Source organism: Dendropsophus ebraccatus, chromosome 8 (genome assembly GCF_027789765.1).
Source record: "Dendropsophus ebraccatus isolate aDenEbr1 chromosome 8, aDenEbr1.pat, whole genome shotgun sequence".
NCBI classification, from domain to species: domain Eukaryota; kingdom Metazoa; phylum Chordata; class Amphibia; order Anura; family Hylidae; genus Dendropsophus; species Dendropsophus ebraccatus.
Window position 1 is genome coordinate 92756450 of NC_091461.1, and position 19939 is coordinate 92776388.

At 43.5% G+C, this 19939-nt stretch overlaps 1 protein-coding gene across 5 annotated transcripts in view; it reads left to right on the forward strand.

Moving 5' to 3' along the window:
* LOC138799561 (zinc finger protein 585A-like) overlaps positions 1-16976 on the forward strand; it is a 38143-nt gene extending 21167 nt beyond the window's left edge. For 4 of the 5 annotated variants that reach the window (XM_069980909.1, XM_069980913.1, XM_069980911.1 and 1 more), the window contains 2 exons: positions 4068-4181; positions 13344-16976. In XM_069980909.1, coding sequence (XP_069837010.1) covers positions 4068-4181; positions 13344-16795 — 3566 coding nt within the window. In that variant the 3' untranslated portion in view covers positions 16796-16976. Of the gene's footprint in view, positions 1-3415; positions 3509-4067; positions 4182-13343 lie in introns of those variants that run through there. The other variant, XM_069980912.1, reaches the window with a different exon arrangement.
* Positions 16977-19939: the final 2963 nt, after the last annotated feature.

Consider the following 19939-nt stretch of genomic DNA (forward strand, 5'->3'; position numbering starts at 1 on the left):
CACTGGAGAGTCTGTTCCTGCCCGAAATTCATCCATCCCAGGACCCCACCGTGCTTCGATCACCGTCTTCTGTTCTTCACTTTCTGGTTCGGTGGTTTAAATCTCCCGCCCATCCATTCAGCGGCTCACATGGCTTACAGCTTGCTCAGCCAATCGGAGCTGAACAAGCTGTGAGTCAGCTGCTGGCGCTGCAGAGGAGGCTGGAGTGTTTCAGATGGCTGACAGATTGCTCAGCCAGTCGGAGCTTAGCAAACCGTCAGTCATTTGGTGACGCAACAGAGGACGTAGTTGTCACAAATGGCAATGGCCGAAGATTCTGTGGTTGACAGGGATCACGTAAGTATACATTTTAATGACTCGAGGGGGGGGGACTTAGGGAACGAGGCCAGACTGGCAATTAAAGCACATTATAAGGTTATATAACTTTTTAGGGTAGCTTCACACGTACTGCATCGCTGCGTATTTAACGCTGCGTTTTTATCGCTGCATGTTTGGTGCGATTTTTACATGCGAGTTTTGATTTTCACATGAAAATCATGTGAAAATCAAAACTCGCATGTAAAAATTGCACCAAACACGCAACGATAAATACGCAGCGTTAAATACGCAGCGATGCGGTACGTGTGAAGGCACCCTTAATGTGTTTTAATTGCCAGGAGTTGTTCTTTAAAGTGTCACTTTTTTTTGCAGAAATCAATAGTCCAGGCGATTTTAAGAAACTTTGTAATTGGGTTTATTAGCCGAAAAATGCATTTTTATCATGAAAAAGCAGTTTAAAGCTCTCCCCCCTGTCTTCATGGTTTTCCTATGGAGAGAGAAAGTAAAGGCACTATGAGGGGGGAATTGGCTACTATATGGGGCACTGGCTACTATATGGAGGACTATGGAGGGATTTGGCTACTATATGGGGGACTGGCTACTATATAGGGCACTATGGAGGGATTTGACTACTAGATGGGGCACTATGAGGGGGGAATTGGCTACTATATGGGGGACTATGGAGGGATTTGGCTACTATATGGGGCACTGGCTACTATATGGGGGACTATGGAGGGATTTGGCTACTATATGGGGGACTGGCTACTATATGGGGCATTATGGAGGGATTTGACTTCTAGATGGGGCACTATGAGGGTGGAATTGGCTACTATATGGGGCACTGGCTACTATGAAGGTGCCGGCAGTAGCCCAAGCACTAAACCCCCAGCAACACCTGACCTCACTCAGCCAGCTAGCCCCCCTCTTCCTCACTGCTCTGTGCTACCACTCCTGCCTGCTGCATTATTACTATGGGCACACAGTAGGAGACATTATTACTATGGAGGAACAGCACAGGGGGCATTATTACTATGGGGACACAGCACAGGGGCCTTAATTACTATATGAAGGCCACAGCAGGACAGGGAACATTATTACTATGGAAGGCACAGAAGAAAGGGGACCCAACTACTATATGGATGCACAGAGGGGGCCTAACTCCTGTATGGGGGCACAGAGGATGTCTATACTGTATGAGCGAGAACCCTAAAATGTTTGGCAGATTCTATGCAGACGAGTTGTGTACGGGAAAAGTCTTCATGATGGCTGGGCATGATGGAGAAGTAAGCGAAAAGTGAGCGGCTTTGATCAGAGAAGATGTGTATGGGGATGATCCTGGTATTTGTATTTGGAAGTTATTTAGTAATGGTATGGGGATGGTAATGGTGGTGGTCCCAGTTAGGTGATAATATATGTTTCTTATTTACTGTTATTATTGGTCTTGGTATACTGGATTTCAGTTATGGTATTGGTGGTATTAGTTACTATCTGGTGGTAATGGTTGTGAGGTGATAATAAGTTTTTTTGTATACAGGTATTATTGGTAATATTGTGTACTGCATTTGGTCAGTAACAGTGTGATGGAACTGTGATATTTACAGTATGGTGATAATAAGGTCATGTTATATATTTGTTCTATCCCCTATTAGTGCTGTTCGGGGTCACTCCCACACAATGAGCCCCTACAGATCTATGTATACTGATCTCCCACAAAGCCTCCAGTATACAATACACCTAGGATCCTCCATATATACCAGCTGCAGACACTACAACTCTCAGCATTTACTGACAGCCTGAAGCCCTCAGGATATGCTGGGAGTTGTAGAACATACGAACAAAAAATCCTCTAACAGCTGATACTGCAGAGATTTGGTGCTGGACCTTAAGCGCTGATGGTTGTATTGGGGCTGGTCTTCACAGCCAATCACAATGGCTGTTCATGGCTGGGAGCACTGGCCCCAATACTATAATTCTGTGGCATGCGTGGCATCTACTTTCCCCACACTGATTTGGGGAGGGTAATAGTAGGTAAGAGCCAGATTAGTCCTTAAAGGATGGGCCGCTAGCCTGCTACTCATGGGCCAGTGCTGTGTGCTTGCCCCCCAGGCTAAAATTTGCCAGCCAGCCCCTGGCCACAGACATCACAAAGAGAAGCCAAAATGGTACACTTTTGGCCTTGGGGGGTATATTGGGGTATCTATGAATCTGTTTATTATATATGGCAGGAGTTGTCCCAGTGTTTTTGTAAAAAAATACAGAAAATGCTTATTGCAGTGTGACATCATTGACACAAGATAACGGCGACCGAAGATTCAGTGGTCGACAGGGATCCCTTAAGTATATGTTTTAATGCTTCCAGGCAGGGGGCCGAAAGGGGGAGAACATAGAGAAGGGGACCAGACCGGTAATTAAAGCACATTACAGGGTTATATAAATTTGTAATGTGTTTTAATTGCCAGGAGTTGTCCTTTAATATTTTTTTTAAAAAAGGTTGAAATAATGTAAAATACCCCCCATCCTACCCCCCCAGATGACATTTTATTCCCCACATAAAAATAATTTTTACATAAAATATATAAAGAAAAAAACTATACATGTTTGGTATCACCACATCTATAAAGACCCAAGCTGTAAAATTATAGCATTATTTATAATGCATGGTGAATGTAAAAAAAGTATATTAAAAAAAACAATGCCAAAATGTATGTATTTTGTTAATCTGCCTCGGGAAAAAAAACACATAATAGAGATCAAAAAGTCATATATAAATAAACTATGGTGTCAATAGAAAATATATACCTTCCTGCAAAAAAATTAGCCCATGGACAGCTCTTATGACAGCTCTTATTAAAAATAATAATGCTTTGGGTCTTGGAATGTGGTGGCAGTTTTAGTTTCTTTTGTGCCAAAGTGGTAATACAGTGGTACCTCTGTTCTCAACCACAATCCGTTGTTGAGAACCGATCAATTTTTTCCATAAGTAAGGCACTGCCTTTCCACGTGTGTCGTAGGTGAATTGCTGGTGCGGCAAATTAAAGACGTAAGGCATGTGCCGTCAATAATATTACGTGTACTACGAGGCCAGTGGAAGCGTGCAATCGCGAAACAGCTGTAGCCTGAATGAGACGCACTCTGCATGTCTGCCTGTAACCTATGGTGGTAATACCCAAATAAATGCAGCACTTGAAAGGTGAGTGACCGCTTCTTTGTTATCCTTTGCTACAATAATGTAAGTATGTTTCCTTAATAAATGTACAATAAAATCACTACAGTACACTACTATACATGTAAAATAACATACATGGACCCAGGGACCACACAGGGACCCTCACACCTCATTCTCTATAGTGGAGGCACTTGGTATCAACAGGAGAAGCTGACCGGTACAAACAATACAGTAGAGTTGTGAACTGGAGGGGAAGGCTCAAGCAGGGGGCAAACATTAGGGAACACAAAGTTTATCTGCCTCAGACATCACAAACAGAAGCCAAAATGGCACACTTTTGGCCTAGGTGGGTATATTGGGGTATCTATAGATCCGCAGCACCAGCAGTAGGAAGAGAGCAGCGCTGGACCATGGAGAGGTAACATCATACTATGCAGCATACTACCGGTATGTGCTCTGAGTAGTCACTACCGTTTTTGTGAAACTCTACATGGAAATCCTGTCACTCCCCAATGAAATATATATTAATATAAGTCAGCAGAAAGGTGCAAACCAAGAATCACTGGACAACTTTTTTTTCTAGGTTTGGATCACATGAAGCCTCCTATTGTATCAGTTATTGAACAAGGAGAGGAACCATATTTGATGAATCCTCAGCAGTCACTGGAGAAGGAGCTTCCAGAATATCACTGTTCAGGTAAGTGATAATTTAAAAAAAAAAAAAGTGCTGCCAAAAAAATGCAAAAAATATAATCTGTATTAAATGTGTTGATCTCTAATGTTATTCTGCTTAGCACTTTTTTTTTTATTACCCCTGTGTACAGTACTGGTAGGGTTGATAAATTATCCACTAATTAAAAGTCTCCTGCCCCTATTAAAGGACATATAAGCTTCTCTAGCTTTGTGTTTATTTTTAGCCCCTTTCCACTGATGAGTGTACATGTATGCCCAATGAGTGCAAGGGAAGCATGGAGAAGGCTCAGGATCCATGCCATTCCATGTTAGGCTTCTGCAGGTCACCAGAGCTTGCTTCATTGTTGGTAATTTATCCATCTAAATGCTACAGTCAGTAGTGACAGTGGCATCAAGATTAGAACTGAGTGAACTTCGAGTACATCTGTGTAAAACTTTTGACTATATCCACGTTTTCCCAGCAATCCTGGGTTCGCTGATCTCTAATCAAGATGATCAGCAGCCACACATAAGCTGTTTTCACAGCCTTCTGAAGGGCTTTGTGACTGCCCTATAAACTCTACTATTACAGCCTGCCACATGCAGGCTTTACTAGTAGAATGTTGATTTTGACAGTTCATTGCGATATAATAGTATTGTAGTGAACTGTATAATCATTTAGTGCCCCAGGGACACTGAAAACAATATAAAAAAAGGTACAAAAAAAAATACCACCCCTTTCCTTTTTGTCAAATAAAAACATCTAAGCACATAATTGGTATTGCCTCGTGGTGAACAACTAAAATATAATTTTATTTATCCTGCCAGATGAGTGTATAAAGTAAGGAAATACCCAGTGCCAGAATTGCCGATTTTTCGTTACCTCACATACCAGAAAAAAACATAAACATAACAAAAACTATAAAAAATGGATATTGCTTTAGTCATAGAATAAAAGAATAAAAATAAAATGTCAATTTCCCTGCATGGTGTGTAGTGAAAAAATAACTTAATTGCAGGACTGCATTTTTCACCAATAATTTGACCCCATAAATATTTTTTTTCTTGTTTTTTTAGTATATTCTATGATAAAATGAATAGTGCCAGTAAAAAGTACAATTTGTCCCATTAAAGAATTAACCCGATAAATTAATCATGTTGATGAAAAAAATATATTGGATCTTAGAAGGTTAGGATAAAAAATTACTAAAGCAAAAAAATGGAAATGGGAATAGTCTTAAAAATGAGCTGAAATATCCCGTTAGGCTATGTACACACACCGTACGGACAACAGTTTTTGTTTGGCCCTCAAAAACGCTTGTTGTATTAAGTGTCAAACAACAGCCGTTGTATTAAAAATTGCATTGAGGACTTCCGGTTCCGGCGCGGGGATGTGAGCTTCGTCTTGCAGGAGCTCCCACAACGGCCAACCTTCACCGCAGGCAACCGTCTCCTGAGACGACCGACCGGCAGCCCCCCACCCGCGTGAGCGGCTGCAGCAGCCGAAGATGGACAAATTTGTCCAAAAAAGTGCCCCCAAGTCACATACCGCAGCGGGACAGCAGCCGGAGGCGCCGCGCGTCCTTTCCAACATGGCGCCGACCGCCGAATCACAGGAGCAGACGGCCGCACAGCCTCCCTCACAGGCATCAGATCGGGCAACGGTCCCCCCGGCAGCGCTGCCAGCTAATGAGACGGGGGTCGCTCAGCAGGTCCCTGCACCTCTAACAGCGGCACCTCAGGTAACAGCCTTTGATTACCGGCAGCTAGCAGCCGAAGTGGCGCGTTTAATGGCACCTGAAATCCACAGGACAGTGGAGCAGGCTCTTAAAGAAACATTGCAGCACATACAAAGTGAGGTCACCTGTCATGCATCACGCATTACTGAGCTTGAATCCAGAGTGTCCATGTTGGAAGAGGACAATAAGGACATGCATTCTAAGATCCAGAATATGGAACAGCAGATAAATAAAACTGGGACTAAACTAGAAGACTTGGAGAATCGCTCCCGTCGTAACAACTTAAGGGTGGTGGGAGTCAGTGAGAAAGTGACCCAAGCTGAATTGCAACGTTTCTGTGAACGGGACCTTCCCAAAGCATTGGGATTGCATCACCCATGCAGGGTGGAGAGGGCGCATAGGTTGGGGCCGCCGCCTGAGAGCAGGCCATCTACTCCAGACTACACACAGCAAAGACCGAGGCAGGTGATCTTTAAATTACTTGACTATAATGACAAGACTGAACTACTACGCGCTTTCCGCAAGCGCAGAGAACCGCTTGTATTCCACCGCAAACGTCTCTTACTGTTTGAGGATTTCTCAGTGGACGTCACGAAACGCAGGAGGGCGTTCAGCACTATTTGCTCATCTTTGTACAAAGCAAACAAGAGGTTCCAGCTGCAGTATCCGGCCACGCTGCGGGTCTTTCATAATGATGGCTCTACCTCAACCTATATGTCCCCGACAGAAGCAGCGGCAGCATTAAACCTGGAAACCCCCACTGCGACACCCAGGTCTCCACGGCAACAGAACCGCCACCGCTCTACATCGCCTATGGAAGCCAGAGCAGCATCACCTGCGAGAAGTCGCTCAGGCACAGCCAGGTCCAGGGCAGACCGGAAGAAACGCAGACGCTCTGCGGGCCATCGCTCCCGCAGCGACAGATCATCCTCACCAGATTGACTGGACTTAGGGGCTAAGTAATTTTACTGTTCGTTGGTCCTATTCCCCTACTCCTCCTCATACTTAAGCTCTTTCTGAAGCTGAACAGGTACTCACTGGCTGACTAGATGTGACATCAGAGTGATCACACTGCCCCTTCCACCCCTTTTCTGGTCATGTCCCATTGTGTTAACCCTTTCACTTCGTTACAGGGGAAATAACCTAGCCTGCTCAGGAGTAGGCCTTATGTTTGTTATGGGGAGGCTGCCATAATACACCTTCCCTTTTGTTGAGCTGCTGTTCGGGAACTCCTGTTCCACAACCCCGAAAAAAGGAAGTTCCTTACCCTGTTCTTGAGTGATATTCCTTGACATCTCAATCACTCACTGATGGGGATAGTTTTGTTTTTAAGGAGTTTGTTATTTCGAGTTGTTATTCACATGTTTGATATGCCGCTGCTACGCTGCTTATTGCTAACCTTTTTTCATTCAACAGGTTGCATGGTATACACTGGTACCCAGATGCATGCTAGGACATACTTCCAGGTGATGTGCCCACCCCAGCTTACTCAGTCCCCGGGTCTTCTGCAAAACATCTCTCGTCATTGGTATACCCTTATTGCCTTTTGCTATGACTGATTTTATCACAGTGATGACCTGGAACGTTAAGGGGCTACGATCTCCCCAGAAACGGGTTAAGATATTGCGTCACTTAAAGCGTTTCCGGCCGGATGTAGTTTTCCTGCAAGAAACACATCTTACTGAGGATGATTATTTCCGACTGCGTAAGTTTTGGGTTGGGCACATCTTTGGATCTCCGGCTGTGGAGGGCAAGGCAGGCGTTGTTACCCTTATTCATAAATCCTTCCCATTTACCCTACTTTCACACACCTGCGACCAGGAAGGGCGACTCTCACATCTCCTGATAGACCATAAAGGGGAATCCTATAGTCTCTACAATGTATATGCACCCAACGGGGAGAATAAGCAATTTTTTGACGAACTGATTGTCCGTTTACAGTCGGATACGTCCCCCAGAAAACTTTTGGGTGGTGATTTAAATACGGTACTAGACCCCACAGTAGACAGGAAACACTCCTCTAGCCACCCGGGGGCTCATCGCCCCAGAGATAAAATTTTGCCCCATGTTCTGACCGCGACTGGCCTGACAGATAGCTGGCGCCTGTTAAATCCTGATGAACGGGACTTCACACACTATTCGCATGTCCACTCATCGTGGTCCCGTATTGATTATTTACTAGTGAGCCCACAGGTGGGGGATAGGGTGCTTTCTGCCACTATAAAAGACTTAGTTATCTCCGACCACTCTCCAGTAGTTGTTGAATTTGCTATATCGCTCCCTGCTTCTACACATTTTATTTGGAGGTTTCCGACTTATTTGACTAAAGATGATTCCTTCCACGAACTACTTAAAGGGTGGTGGTTAGAGTTCGATACGTATAATGGAGAACATAGGAGCGACCCACCGCTCTACTGGGAGACAGCAAAAGCAGTCCTGAGGGGTAAACTGATAGCATATCACTCCCTCATCAAGAAAAAGACACATCAGGAATATTTTAAAGCAAGCCTCAGGCTTAGAGACGCTTATTCTCGGTTCGTTTCCACACCCTCCACAGATACTAAACACCAATGGCATACCGCACGGGCAGCCTTTGAATCGTGGATAGATAAACGAGAAAGTATGTACCGTTCGCAATATGAAACGGATTTGTTTAGACAAGGAAATAAGGCTGGGAGGCTACTAGCCCGGCTGGCAAAGGGTAGGTCCCCCCCTACTCACGTTGTAGCAATTAGAGACGCTACTGGCGCCGTACATAAACAGCCTTTGACCATTAATAATGTGCTTAGGAAATTCTATGCTGATCTCTATCAATTCACCCCCTCAGATAACTTAGAAGCTGACCGATTCCTAAGCAAACTGTCTCTTCCCGAACTGTCACAGGAACAGAGAGATTGCTTAAACGCAGATATCACTACAGAGGAGGTATCGGCCGCTATAAAGGCATTACATAATGGAAAATCACCTGGCCCAGATGGCTATCCGGGTGAATTTTATAAAATCCTAGTCGAGCAAGTTTCCCCGGTATTGGCAGCCTACTATTCTGGGATTCTTTTCTCTGGAGATATTCCCCAGGCGGCTAAACTAGCCCACATCAAAGTCCTCCCAAAACCTGGGAAAGACCCTCTAGATCCGGGGTCATATAGACCCATTTCTCTAATTAACCAGGACATCAAGCTAATTTCAAAAATATTAGCTGACCGGTTAGCCATCTTTTTGCCGGAGCTGATTGGAGACCATCAGGTGGGATTTGTGCGCACGCGTTCTGCAGTGACGAACATTCGTAAAGTCATTACGGTTCTTGACCGGATCCAGCACCGTCCCCAGCCAGGAGAACAACCAGCTCTTCTCACGCTAGACGCTGAGAAGGCATTTGATAATGTACGGTGGGACTGGCTGGGAAGGGTGCTGGACAAATTTGCTATTACTGGTGCCTTTCGGACCTTCTTAGCTGGCCTATACTCAAACCTTACTGCATGTGTCCACACTCATGGCGTCTTATCTGCTCCGTTGCAACTAGAAAAAGGGACACGACAAGGGTGTCCTTTGTCGCCCCTTCTGTTTGATCTGGCTATAGAGCCATTAGCTAGATACCTGGATCAAACAGCCCTATTTGAGGGTATCCCCGTGGGAACGCGAGTGGTCAAATTAGCACTGTTCGCAGACGATCTGCTCTTATTCCTAAATAGACCGGCCCAACATTTGCCAGCTGTCTTAGACTTTCTGGCTTATTTTGGGGGGTTTTCAGGATATAAAATTAATGTCGCCAAGAGCGAACTCCTTCCCCTAGGCCAAGTCACACCTACCTGGTTGACTGACATGGGTGCTTTGCAAGTAAAGATAGCCTCCACTCACGTAACGTACTTGGGCTTAAAAATAGGGCGAACTACTGGCTCTCTGTATAACCTGAACTACTCACCTCTGATTAAAAAGATAGTTACTGAACTTAGAAACTGGGCAAGCCTCCCCCTAACCTTAGTGGGTAGATGCCACCTGATCAAAATGATCAGTTTTGCCCGTTTACTGTACCCGCTCCAAACCCTTCCTCTGTTAATGACCCACAAGGATGTTAAGATGCTTAATAAGGCCTTTTCTACGTTCATTTGGAGGGGGAAGCGACCGAGAATAACGCTCACAAAACTGATGCTCTGCAAGGCTGACGGGGGCCTCAACTTTCCAAATGTCCGGGGATATAACTTGGCCTGCCTCTTCCGGAATGTGCTGGACTGGCTACATAGCTCTTCTTTTTTCTCTAACATACTTCTGGAACAGGCACTGGCATTCCCGTGGGATGTAAGAAGTCTCCTACATACTTCCTATTCCAAGCTGCCCTCTGACATTAAATCCTCTGCACTGCTTAGGGACACGATTGTCACCTGGAAAGAAATCCGTAAGGCTTTTGACCTTCCTTTTTTATTATCTAAACTCATGCCCTTGACCGGCCATCCGGAGTTTCCACAGGGTCAGTCGTTGCCCTGGTCACGGCGGGGAGCGATTAAGGGGCCTTTACTGGCTGGAGACTTGATTCACAGCGGGTGCCACACATGGCTCACGCCTCTGGAAGTGATGGCTAAATTTCATCTCCCCTCTTCATGGTTTTTACAAGTAAATCAGGTAGTCGCTTTCTGTAAGGCTAGATTGACTGATCTTTCAAAGGAAGCTGATCTTCATGCTCTGGATGACATTATTGGGTTAGAGCCGCATAAGACTTCTATCTCTCTCCTTTATAATGCCATCCGGAATGAAGTGCAACCGAAACGGCCTGTTAAGGCATCACTCTTTAAAACATGGGCAAGGTGGACTCGAGACCCCGACATAGCGGACACGATTCTGGCCGGCTGGGAAAGGGTTAGGAAGTGTATTATAAATGAGAGGTGGCGTGAAACTTATTTTAAGTTAGCGCATTGTGCTCTCTACGGTTTTAACATCCTGCCTTCCCCAGCCTTCCCAGACAGAATAACAGCTTGTCCCAAATGTCAAACACCGTTGACAGACTTATGGCACGGAGTTTGGACATGCCCCTCTACGGTACTGTTCTGGCAACAGCTGTCTGACTATATCTTTACCCATTGGGGAGTCCGACTTCCAATAACCCCTCAGGTGCTTCTTTTCCACCAGCCCCGCCCACCAGACGATGCTGTACCTTATACCCCCCAGTTGGTGCACGTAATCCTTGTGGTGGCCCTACGATGCATATTTTATAACTGGATCTCCTCCTCTCCCCCAGACATACCTATGGTTATAGAACAGCTAAAACTATATCTAGGGGTAGACAGGATTGACACTGAACGACACAAAAACAAATCAACCAAACGCTTTTTTCAAAAGTGGCGTACCTTTATTGTAACTCATTACAATCAGTCCGACATAGCAGACATTGTAAGGCCTTTCCGCTTAACGGATTGGTATTGCAAAGCGGATCTGGCAGGGTCTCTTGGTCGTCTAAAGCTATGCTGACTGGGGAGATACGATCTGGTGCTGGGGAAAGATTCTCCCAACTCTTAGCCTTGACTCTGCAGTCTGAAATGAACACTACTTATTATTTAATGCCTTTGGTCCTATGTTTTCTTATGCTGTGTAATGTTTTTCCCTGGTTTGTATATCCACTGTTTACCACTGTGTACCTGCTGTTTGGGTCTGTTTAGCGGTTTGGCGCTATCTATTTGACCCTTTTCGTTCTTTTTCTATTTGTATAATTGTGTTCTGAAAATCAAATAAAAACTTGGAACAAAAAAATTGCATTGACATCAATGCACAAAGGCCGCAAATAATTGACATGTCAGTTATTTCAACAGCTGAAGCAAAAAATGGCCACTGTTCAATCCATTGTGTGAACACTCGCTATTGTTTGCATTGACTTCAATGGAACACTTTTCACAAAGAAAAGAAGGCCGTTGTTTTAATTGAAAACTGTTCTTGTCAATAAACGGTGTGTGAATATAACTTCAAAACCAACTGTCTGGGAGCAGTCTCCTTAGAGAACCGGAAAACCAACCTATAAAGTAGGGCTCTTGAGATATTAGCCTAAATCAATATCGCGGTTAATCGTACATGTAGCCTCAGTAACGATAATTAAACGATAATTCTGACATGCCCCTTTTGTAAGCCACACCCACTTGACTGTGCCAAACTGGTGATATTTTGTTTCAATAAAGTAAAAATTTATAATGAAGTAAAAAATTATTACGAGGTCTTAGCAGAGACCTGGACGTGTATACACAGGTATACAGCCACTATAGGATGTGTAAATACAGGTATACAGCTATGTACACAGTGCAGGACGTGTATACACAGGTATAGAGCCACTACAGGACGTGTATATATACAGGTATACAGCTATGTACACAGTGCAGGACGTGTATACACAGGGGGGCACATAGCGATAGGGATGTGGGACTATACAGAGGGCACAGCCCACTGCAACTCTCAGCAATGCTCACGGCGAATGCTGGGAGTCATAGTAATCAGCTGCCATGATAGTCCAGCCAGGTAATTTTAGAAAAAATTTTAAACTTGTGGCCTCTTACAATTCTCAGCACAGCTCCCAGTGAATGCTGGGAGTTGTAGTTAAACTCTCTTGCAAGATAGATATTTCATTAAAGAACTTGTGGCCAACTACAACTTTCAGCAGCAGGAATCTCAATGAATGCTGGGGGTTGTAGTTCAACCACCTTGCATGGGATAGCGCCCTGGCGAAGTTGAGGTCGATTAAAGGGGTTGTCCAACGAAAAAAAAAATTCTTTCAAATCAACTGGTGTCAGAAAGCTATTTATGTTTATAATTTACTTCTATTTAAAAATCTCAAGTCTTCCCATTGTTATCAGCTGCTGTGTATCCTGAAGGAAGTGTTGTTTATTTACATTCAGAAACAGTGCTCTCTACTGACATCTCTGGCCGAGACAGGAACTGTCCAGAGCAGCAGCAAATCCCCATAGAAAACCTCTCCAGCTCAGGACAGTTCCTGTCTCAGCCAGAGTTGTCAGTAGAGAGCACTGTTTCTGAATGTAAATAAACAACACTTCCTGCAGGGCATACAGCAGCTTATAAGTATGGGAAGACATGAGATTTTTAAATAGAAGTAAATTACAAATCTATATAACTTTCTGACACCAGTTGATTTGAAAGAAAAAAACCCTTTAACCAACGCCAGAAACGGTATCGGTGTTTTTCGTGGTATATCGCCCAGCCCTACTATAAAGTTTGATAAACTTAGTGAGAGCACCAGCTGAACAACAAATCTAATCTATAGAGACCAGACTTTATTGTGCAGACTTTATATATTTCTCAGGATAAGTGGGGTTTCCAGAGGTTGGCCCTCACATACCATAAAGTGATGGCATACACTAGTGATATGGTCTTCCTTTATAGAAACAGTAAACCTTTGGCATGTAGTACAATATTTTAAGGTTACCATTTTGTTTCTGATATCTCTCTTTTTATCCTTTTAGCTGGCAAGCCCATCAATGAGACCTGTCCTGAGAAAACTTCCCCACCCGTTCCTTCCTTGGGTTGGGTAACAGAAGCTTCCATTTTCACTCAAGATTATACTCCAAGAATTACAAGAAGCAAGGCATCAATTGTTCCTATTAGAATAAAGTCAGAGGAACAAAATGGATTCCATTCTTTACATTTGCCTCCACATCAGTGTGGTCCATGGACTGAATACGCCACAACGCGTTACAACCAAAGAAACGACCGAGAAAATAAACCTCTTAACCTGTCCATAATGAGTACTGACCTTGTTAAACACGAAAACCTCTTTCGCAAAGCGAACGTATTTGCTTGTTTTGATGCTGGTAAAACATTGACTTATGAATCTGAACTTTTCGAACATGAGGGAATTCGCAAAAAACAGAAACAATTTGTGTGTCCGGTGTGTGGAAACCTCTTTACTTCTAAGCTAGGTTTCATAAAACATCAGAGAATCCACCAAGATGAGACCAACTTTTCATGTGCCGAATGTGGAAAATCTTTTGTAAGTGCCTCAGATCTCATTGTTCATAGGAAAACTCACACAGACAAGAAGCCGTATGTATGTTCTGAATGTGGAAAGTGTTTTCTTTCTAGCCTTTACCTTAAAAAACACATGAGTATTCATGAAATTGATAAGCCATTCCCCTGCCTGGACTGTGGAAAGTGTTTCAGCAGTGCTGGGAACCGTTTAGTACATCAGAGGATCCATACTGGGGAGAAACCATTTGTGTGTTCTTATTGTGGCAAATGCTTTACCCAGAAAGCCAGTTACCTTGCACATCAACAAATTCACACAGGTGAGAAACCATTTGTGTGCTTTCATTGTGGAAAACGGTTTACCCAGAAAGCCAGTTGTATTGTTCACCAGAGGATTCATACAGGAGAGAAACCCTTTGTTTGTTTTGAATGCGGCAAATGTTTCAGCTCAAAGGTATATCTGATGAGACACCGCATGATTCACACTGGGGAAAAACCGTTTTCCTGTTCTCAGTGTGGTAAATGTTTCACTCAAAAAGCAAGTTACTTGGCGCACCATAGGATTCACACAGGGGAAAAACCCTTTATATGTTCTCACTGTGGTAAATGTTTTTCCCAAAAGGCAAGTTGCATTGTGCATCAGCGGATTCACACCGGTGAAAAACCATTTGAATGTTCTGACTGTGGAAAATGTTTCAGTTCCAAAATCTATTTAGTCCGACACAGAATGATTCACACGGGTGAGAAGCCTTTTGCATGTTTTGACTGTGGGAAGTGTTTTAGCCAGAAAGCTAGCTATAATGCCCATCAAAGAATACATACTGAGGAGAAACCCTTTAAATGTATGGACTGTGGTAAATGCTTTACTCAGAAGGCAAGTTATATCACCCATATGCGGGTCCACACTGGAGAAAAGCCGTTTGTGTGTGCCCTTTGTGGTAAGTGTTTTACGCAGAAAGCTAGTTATCTTACACATCAGAGAATTCACACAGGGGAGAAGCCATATATGTGCACACTGTGTGGAAAGTGTTTTACACAAAAGGCAAGCTATTTGGCACATGAGCGTATCCACACTGGGGAGAAACCATTCGTCTGCCTGCAGTGTGGAAAATGTTTTGCTCAAAAAGCAAGTTGCATTGTTCACCAGAGAATTCACACAGGTGAGAAACCTTTTGTCTGTTCCCAGTGCGGCAAATGTTTTGCCCAGAAAGCAAGCTGTATTGTTCACCAGAGAATCCACACAGGTGAGAAACCATTTCAGTGTTTGGAATGTGGAAAGTGCTTTAGTTCTAAAATCTATCTTGTCCGACATCAGCTAATCCACAGAGGTGAAAAGCCGTTTCAGTGTGTGGAGTGTGGCAAGCGATTTACTCAGAAAGCAGGTTACATGGCCCACATGCGAATTCACACAGATGAGAAGCCGTTTAAGTGTGACGACTGCGGCAAATGTTTTGTCCAGAAAGCAAATTATCTTGCACACCAGAGAATTCACACAGGGGAGAAGCCCTTTGTTTGTAAGGAATGTGGTAAGTGTTTTTCACAAAAAGCCAGTTATATTACCCACCAGAGAACCCACACAGGAGAGAAACCATTTGTATGTGCACAGTGTGGTAAGTGCTTCTCCCAAAAAGCCAGCTACCTCGCCCATGAAAGGATTCACACAGGTGAGAAACCATTTGTGTGTACTCAGTGTGGGAAGTGTTTTACACAGAAGGCGAGTTGTGTGGTGCATCAGAGAATACATACTGGTGAGAAGCCGTTTGAATGTTCGTCATGTGGGAAGTGTTTCCGATTGAAGAAGAGTTTTGATGAGCACCAGAGAACACATACTGGGGAAAAACCCTTTCCTTGTTCAGACTGTGGCAAATGCTTTACCAACGCAGCAAACCGTATCATACATCAAAGAATCCATACAGGAGAGAAGCCCTATGCTTGCTCTGTGTGTGGTAAATGTTTCACACAAAAAGCTAGCTATGTATCACATCAGAGAACCCACACAGGAGAGAAACCATTTGTTTGCTCTCAATGTGGGAAATGCTTCACTAGTGCCTCAAACCTTATCGTCCATCGTCGTATCCACACAGACCAAAAGCCGTTTCTCTGTACTGAATGTGGAAAGTGTTTTACATCCAAGATCTACCTGGTTAGACACCAGATCATCCACACAGGGCAGAAGCCTTTTGAGTGTTCAGATTGTGGCAAGCGGTTTACACAGAAAGCAGGCTATGTGGCACACCAGAGAATCCATACAGGAGAGAAACCTTTTGTATGCACTCATTGTGGGAAATGTTTTACTCAAAAGGCAAGCTGCATTGTGCATCAGCGGATTCACACAGGAGAGAAACCATTTGAGTGCTGTCAGTGTGGCAAACGGTTTAGTTCTAAGGTGTATCTCGCACGGCACCAGCTGATTCACACTGATATCAAACCCTTTAAGTGTTCAGAATGCGGCAAGTGTTTCACTCAGAAGGCCAGTTATAATGCTCATCAGAGAATTCACACAGATGAGAAACCTTTCAAATGCCCCGAGTGTGGAAAGTGCTTCACTCAGAAAGCAAGTTTTGTGGCACATCAGAGAGTCCATACAGGGGAGAAACCATTTGTGTGTACTCACTGTGGCAAATGTTTTACTCAAAAAGCAAGTTGTGTTGTACACCAGAGAATCCACACAGGTGAGAAACCATTTGGCTGTTCTGAATGTGGAAAGAGTTTTAGTGCTAAAGTATACCTGGTAAGACATCAGCTAATTCATGCAGATGTGAAGCCTTTCAAGTGCTCCGAATGTGGGAAATGCTTCACCCAGAAAGCAACGTATGCTGCCCATCAGAAACTTCATGTAGACGAGAAGCCTTTTATATGCTCAGAGTGTGGGATGTGTTTCACCCACAAGGACAGTTATGTTGCACACCAGAAAGACCATATCAATGGCAAACCTTTTGCATGTAATTGATCACTGCATGTATAAGGCATATAACCTCAATGTATGTTTCTTGTTCTTTTTGGCAATAGTTACCGCATATGTCACCTTTTGTAGTAGAACAGAGAAATAATATAGCAGAGGAGAACTTTTACTGTAGGCCTTGTTACTCTTGAGTGTTAAAGTATCTTGTGTTTATTTCCTTAAAATAAACTGAACTTTAAGCAATATAGCATTAGTCAACCCTGCATTTATTTCATTTATTTATTTATTTATGATATTATTGATTGTTATAGAACATCTGTAGTTTAGGGAATACATACAGGGAATACAGTTGTTATACATACAGTAAGTAGTATGGAAATATATTCTGGGAAGGAAATCTGTTCTCTGAGGCACCATTCACACAGAGTAAAACTGGTGGAATTCTGCATCGGGCCTGCCAGCCTCTGTGTCATAATGACAGTTTATGGGAGGCTTGGGCGCCTCCTCTCCCCGCGCTGAAGAATGAACATGTCCAAACTTCAGCGCAAAGAGAGGAGGCGCGCGAGCCTCATAATGACACAGAGGCTGGTGGCATTCTGCGGCAGATAATTCCGCCAGTTTTACTCTGTGTGAACGGAGCCTTATACGTACGTATATAAGTTCCGTTTTTGTTGTCTACTTCAGAATAACATTGAGGCTATGTTGACACAACATAGTATTTTTTAAAAGAACAGACGTTGTTTTCCATTAAAACAACAGTACTGCAATGAAATGCAGTGAAGTCAATGCGACAGTGGCCAATGTTTTCACACAATGTATTGAACAATGCCTTTGTTCCATTGACTTCAATGTATTTCATTACAGTATAATGTTTTTATTTGTATAGCGAATAAAAAAGGAAAAAATTGGTCAGCTCTCCTAGAACACTGTTCACACTAGGCAGGAGCACGTTGCCATGGCTGAAATTGCAAACACACAAAAACACAGAAAAATGCAACAGCTCACCGCAACAGCAAGATACAGACCCACCATAGACATGAAAATAATTAAAAGCAGCCCCCCCAACTGCCCAAAAAATTCCCACAAAAATAATGAGTCTCTTGGTTACTATTTGCAAACAGAGTAAACTGCCTCACCACGATAAGGTGGACTCATCGAGGCAAACCCTACACTGTATGTACACTATGGCCTCTCCATGGCGTATAATACGCCTATATGCTCTGGGCATGCAAGATCCGTCTAATACCTGCAAAAATAATTGCATCACCTGGGTGAGACAGGTGGAGTGCACGACCAAATAGAGGCAGCCACTCCTCCAACTGGAAAACAGAAAATAAAAAAGGAAAAAATGAGGCAGTTTACGCTGTTTGCAAATAGTAACCAAGAGACTCATTATTTTTGTGGGAATTTTTTGGGCAGTTGGGGGGGCTGCTTTTAATTATTTTCATGTCTATGGTGGGTCTGTATCTTGCTGTTGTGGTGAGCTGTTGCATTTTTCTGTGTTTTTGTGTGTTTGCAATTTCAGCCATGGCAATGTGCTCCTGCCTAGTGTGAATGGTGTTCTAGGAGAGCTGACCAATTTTTTCCTTTTTTATTTTCTGTTTTCCAGTTGGGGGAGTGGCTGCCTCTATTTGGTCGTGCACTCCACCTGTCTCACCCAGGTGATGCAATTATTTTTGCAGGTATCTTGCATGCCCAGAGCATATAGGTGTATTATACGCCACGGAGAGGCCATAGTGTACATACAGTGTAGGGTCTGCCTCCATATGAGTCCACCTTATCGTGGTGAGGCAGTTTACGCTGTTTGCAAATAGTAACCAAGAGACTCATTATTTTTGTGGGAATTTTTTGGGCAGTTGGGGGGGCTGCTTTTAATTATTTTCATGTCTATGGTGGGTCTGTATCTTGCTGTTGCGGTGAGCTGTTGCATTTTTCTGTGTTTATTTGTATAGCGCACACAGATTCCGCAGCGCTTCACCTATCTGTATGGTTTCTTTTTTTTGGGGGGGGGGCTGGTAGGAAACCGGAGTACCCGGAGGAAACCCACGCAAACACGGAGAGAACATACAAACTCTTTGCAGATGTTGCCCTTACCACTGAGTCACCGTGCTGCTCTAATGAAAAAAAAGTCAGTTTTAGCGAAAAACATCGGCCGTTCCTTTCAAAATTAGTACGTTGTGTGAACATAGCCTAAAGGAGAAGTCCGACAAAATTGAAAACTAAAGTGTCGGGAGGGGGCGAGGGAAACATAATAAAGAAAGTATACTTACTTGTCCCTGCACCCGCGCAGCGCTGCATTACCGGGTTCCCACACCCTGCTGGATTTAATTTTCTTTCAGATTTGGGGTATGTCACAACCGGGCAAGAAAGGGTGGGAAATAGCCCAATCAGACAGGCAGTGAATGCAGCGTTGTCCCACCACAGTCACTGACTGACTGAGTGGGGTATTCATCAGCCGGGTCGTGACATTGACGAAGCACGAGATTTAGATTTGCAATTTACATTCATTATTCTTTTTGTTGGTATCATGCTGTAAAACAAAGCTGAACTTACCAGAAATCCAGGTCCAGTCTCCGGAAGGCAGACTTTCTGACTTGTGTTGGTTGAGAAAAACAGACTAAACACAGGAATTCCGGCCAGTAGAGAGAGTCATGGCTCAATTTGTCCATCAGTCACATGACTACCTTCTCTGTGAGCGCTCAGATAGCCCGGGATACACAGGACTTCCTGCTATCTGACTGTTTCCTGTTGTTTGAAAAAAGAGTCAGAAAACAGGAACTAAAAAAAATTAATGAATGTATATTGCAAACTTGCTTTATATGATATCTACTGTTGATTTAGATTTTGAAAGTTATAACGACAGGTACACTTTAAGCCAAAGCCAGAAACAGACTATAAACAGAACGGATCATAAAGAAAAGACTGAGATTTCTCCTCTTTTCAAATCCAATTCTGGCTTTGGTTTTAAAAATCTGTCAGATAAATCTCTCTGTGTAAATGCACAGTAACACAGATTCAGTAAACTTTTCAATATTCAATATGACGCTTCTACCTTGTACTAATCTTGAGTTATAGTCTATCATTTTATCTGCTCCAATCAGATTAAGGCCTACATGTAAAGTGTAAATGCCAGTAACCAGTCACCAAATGTTGATTATACAACCCAGTTTAACATAATAGTTTTTTTATTTT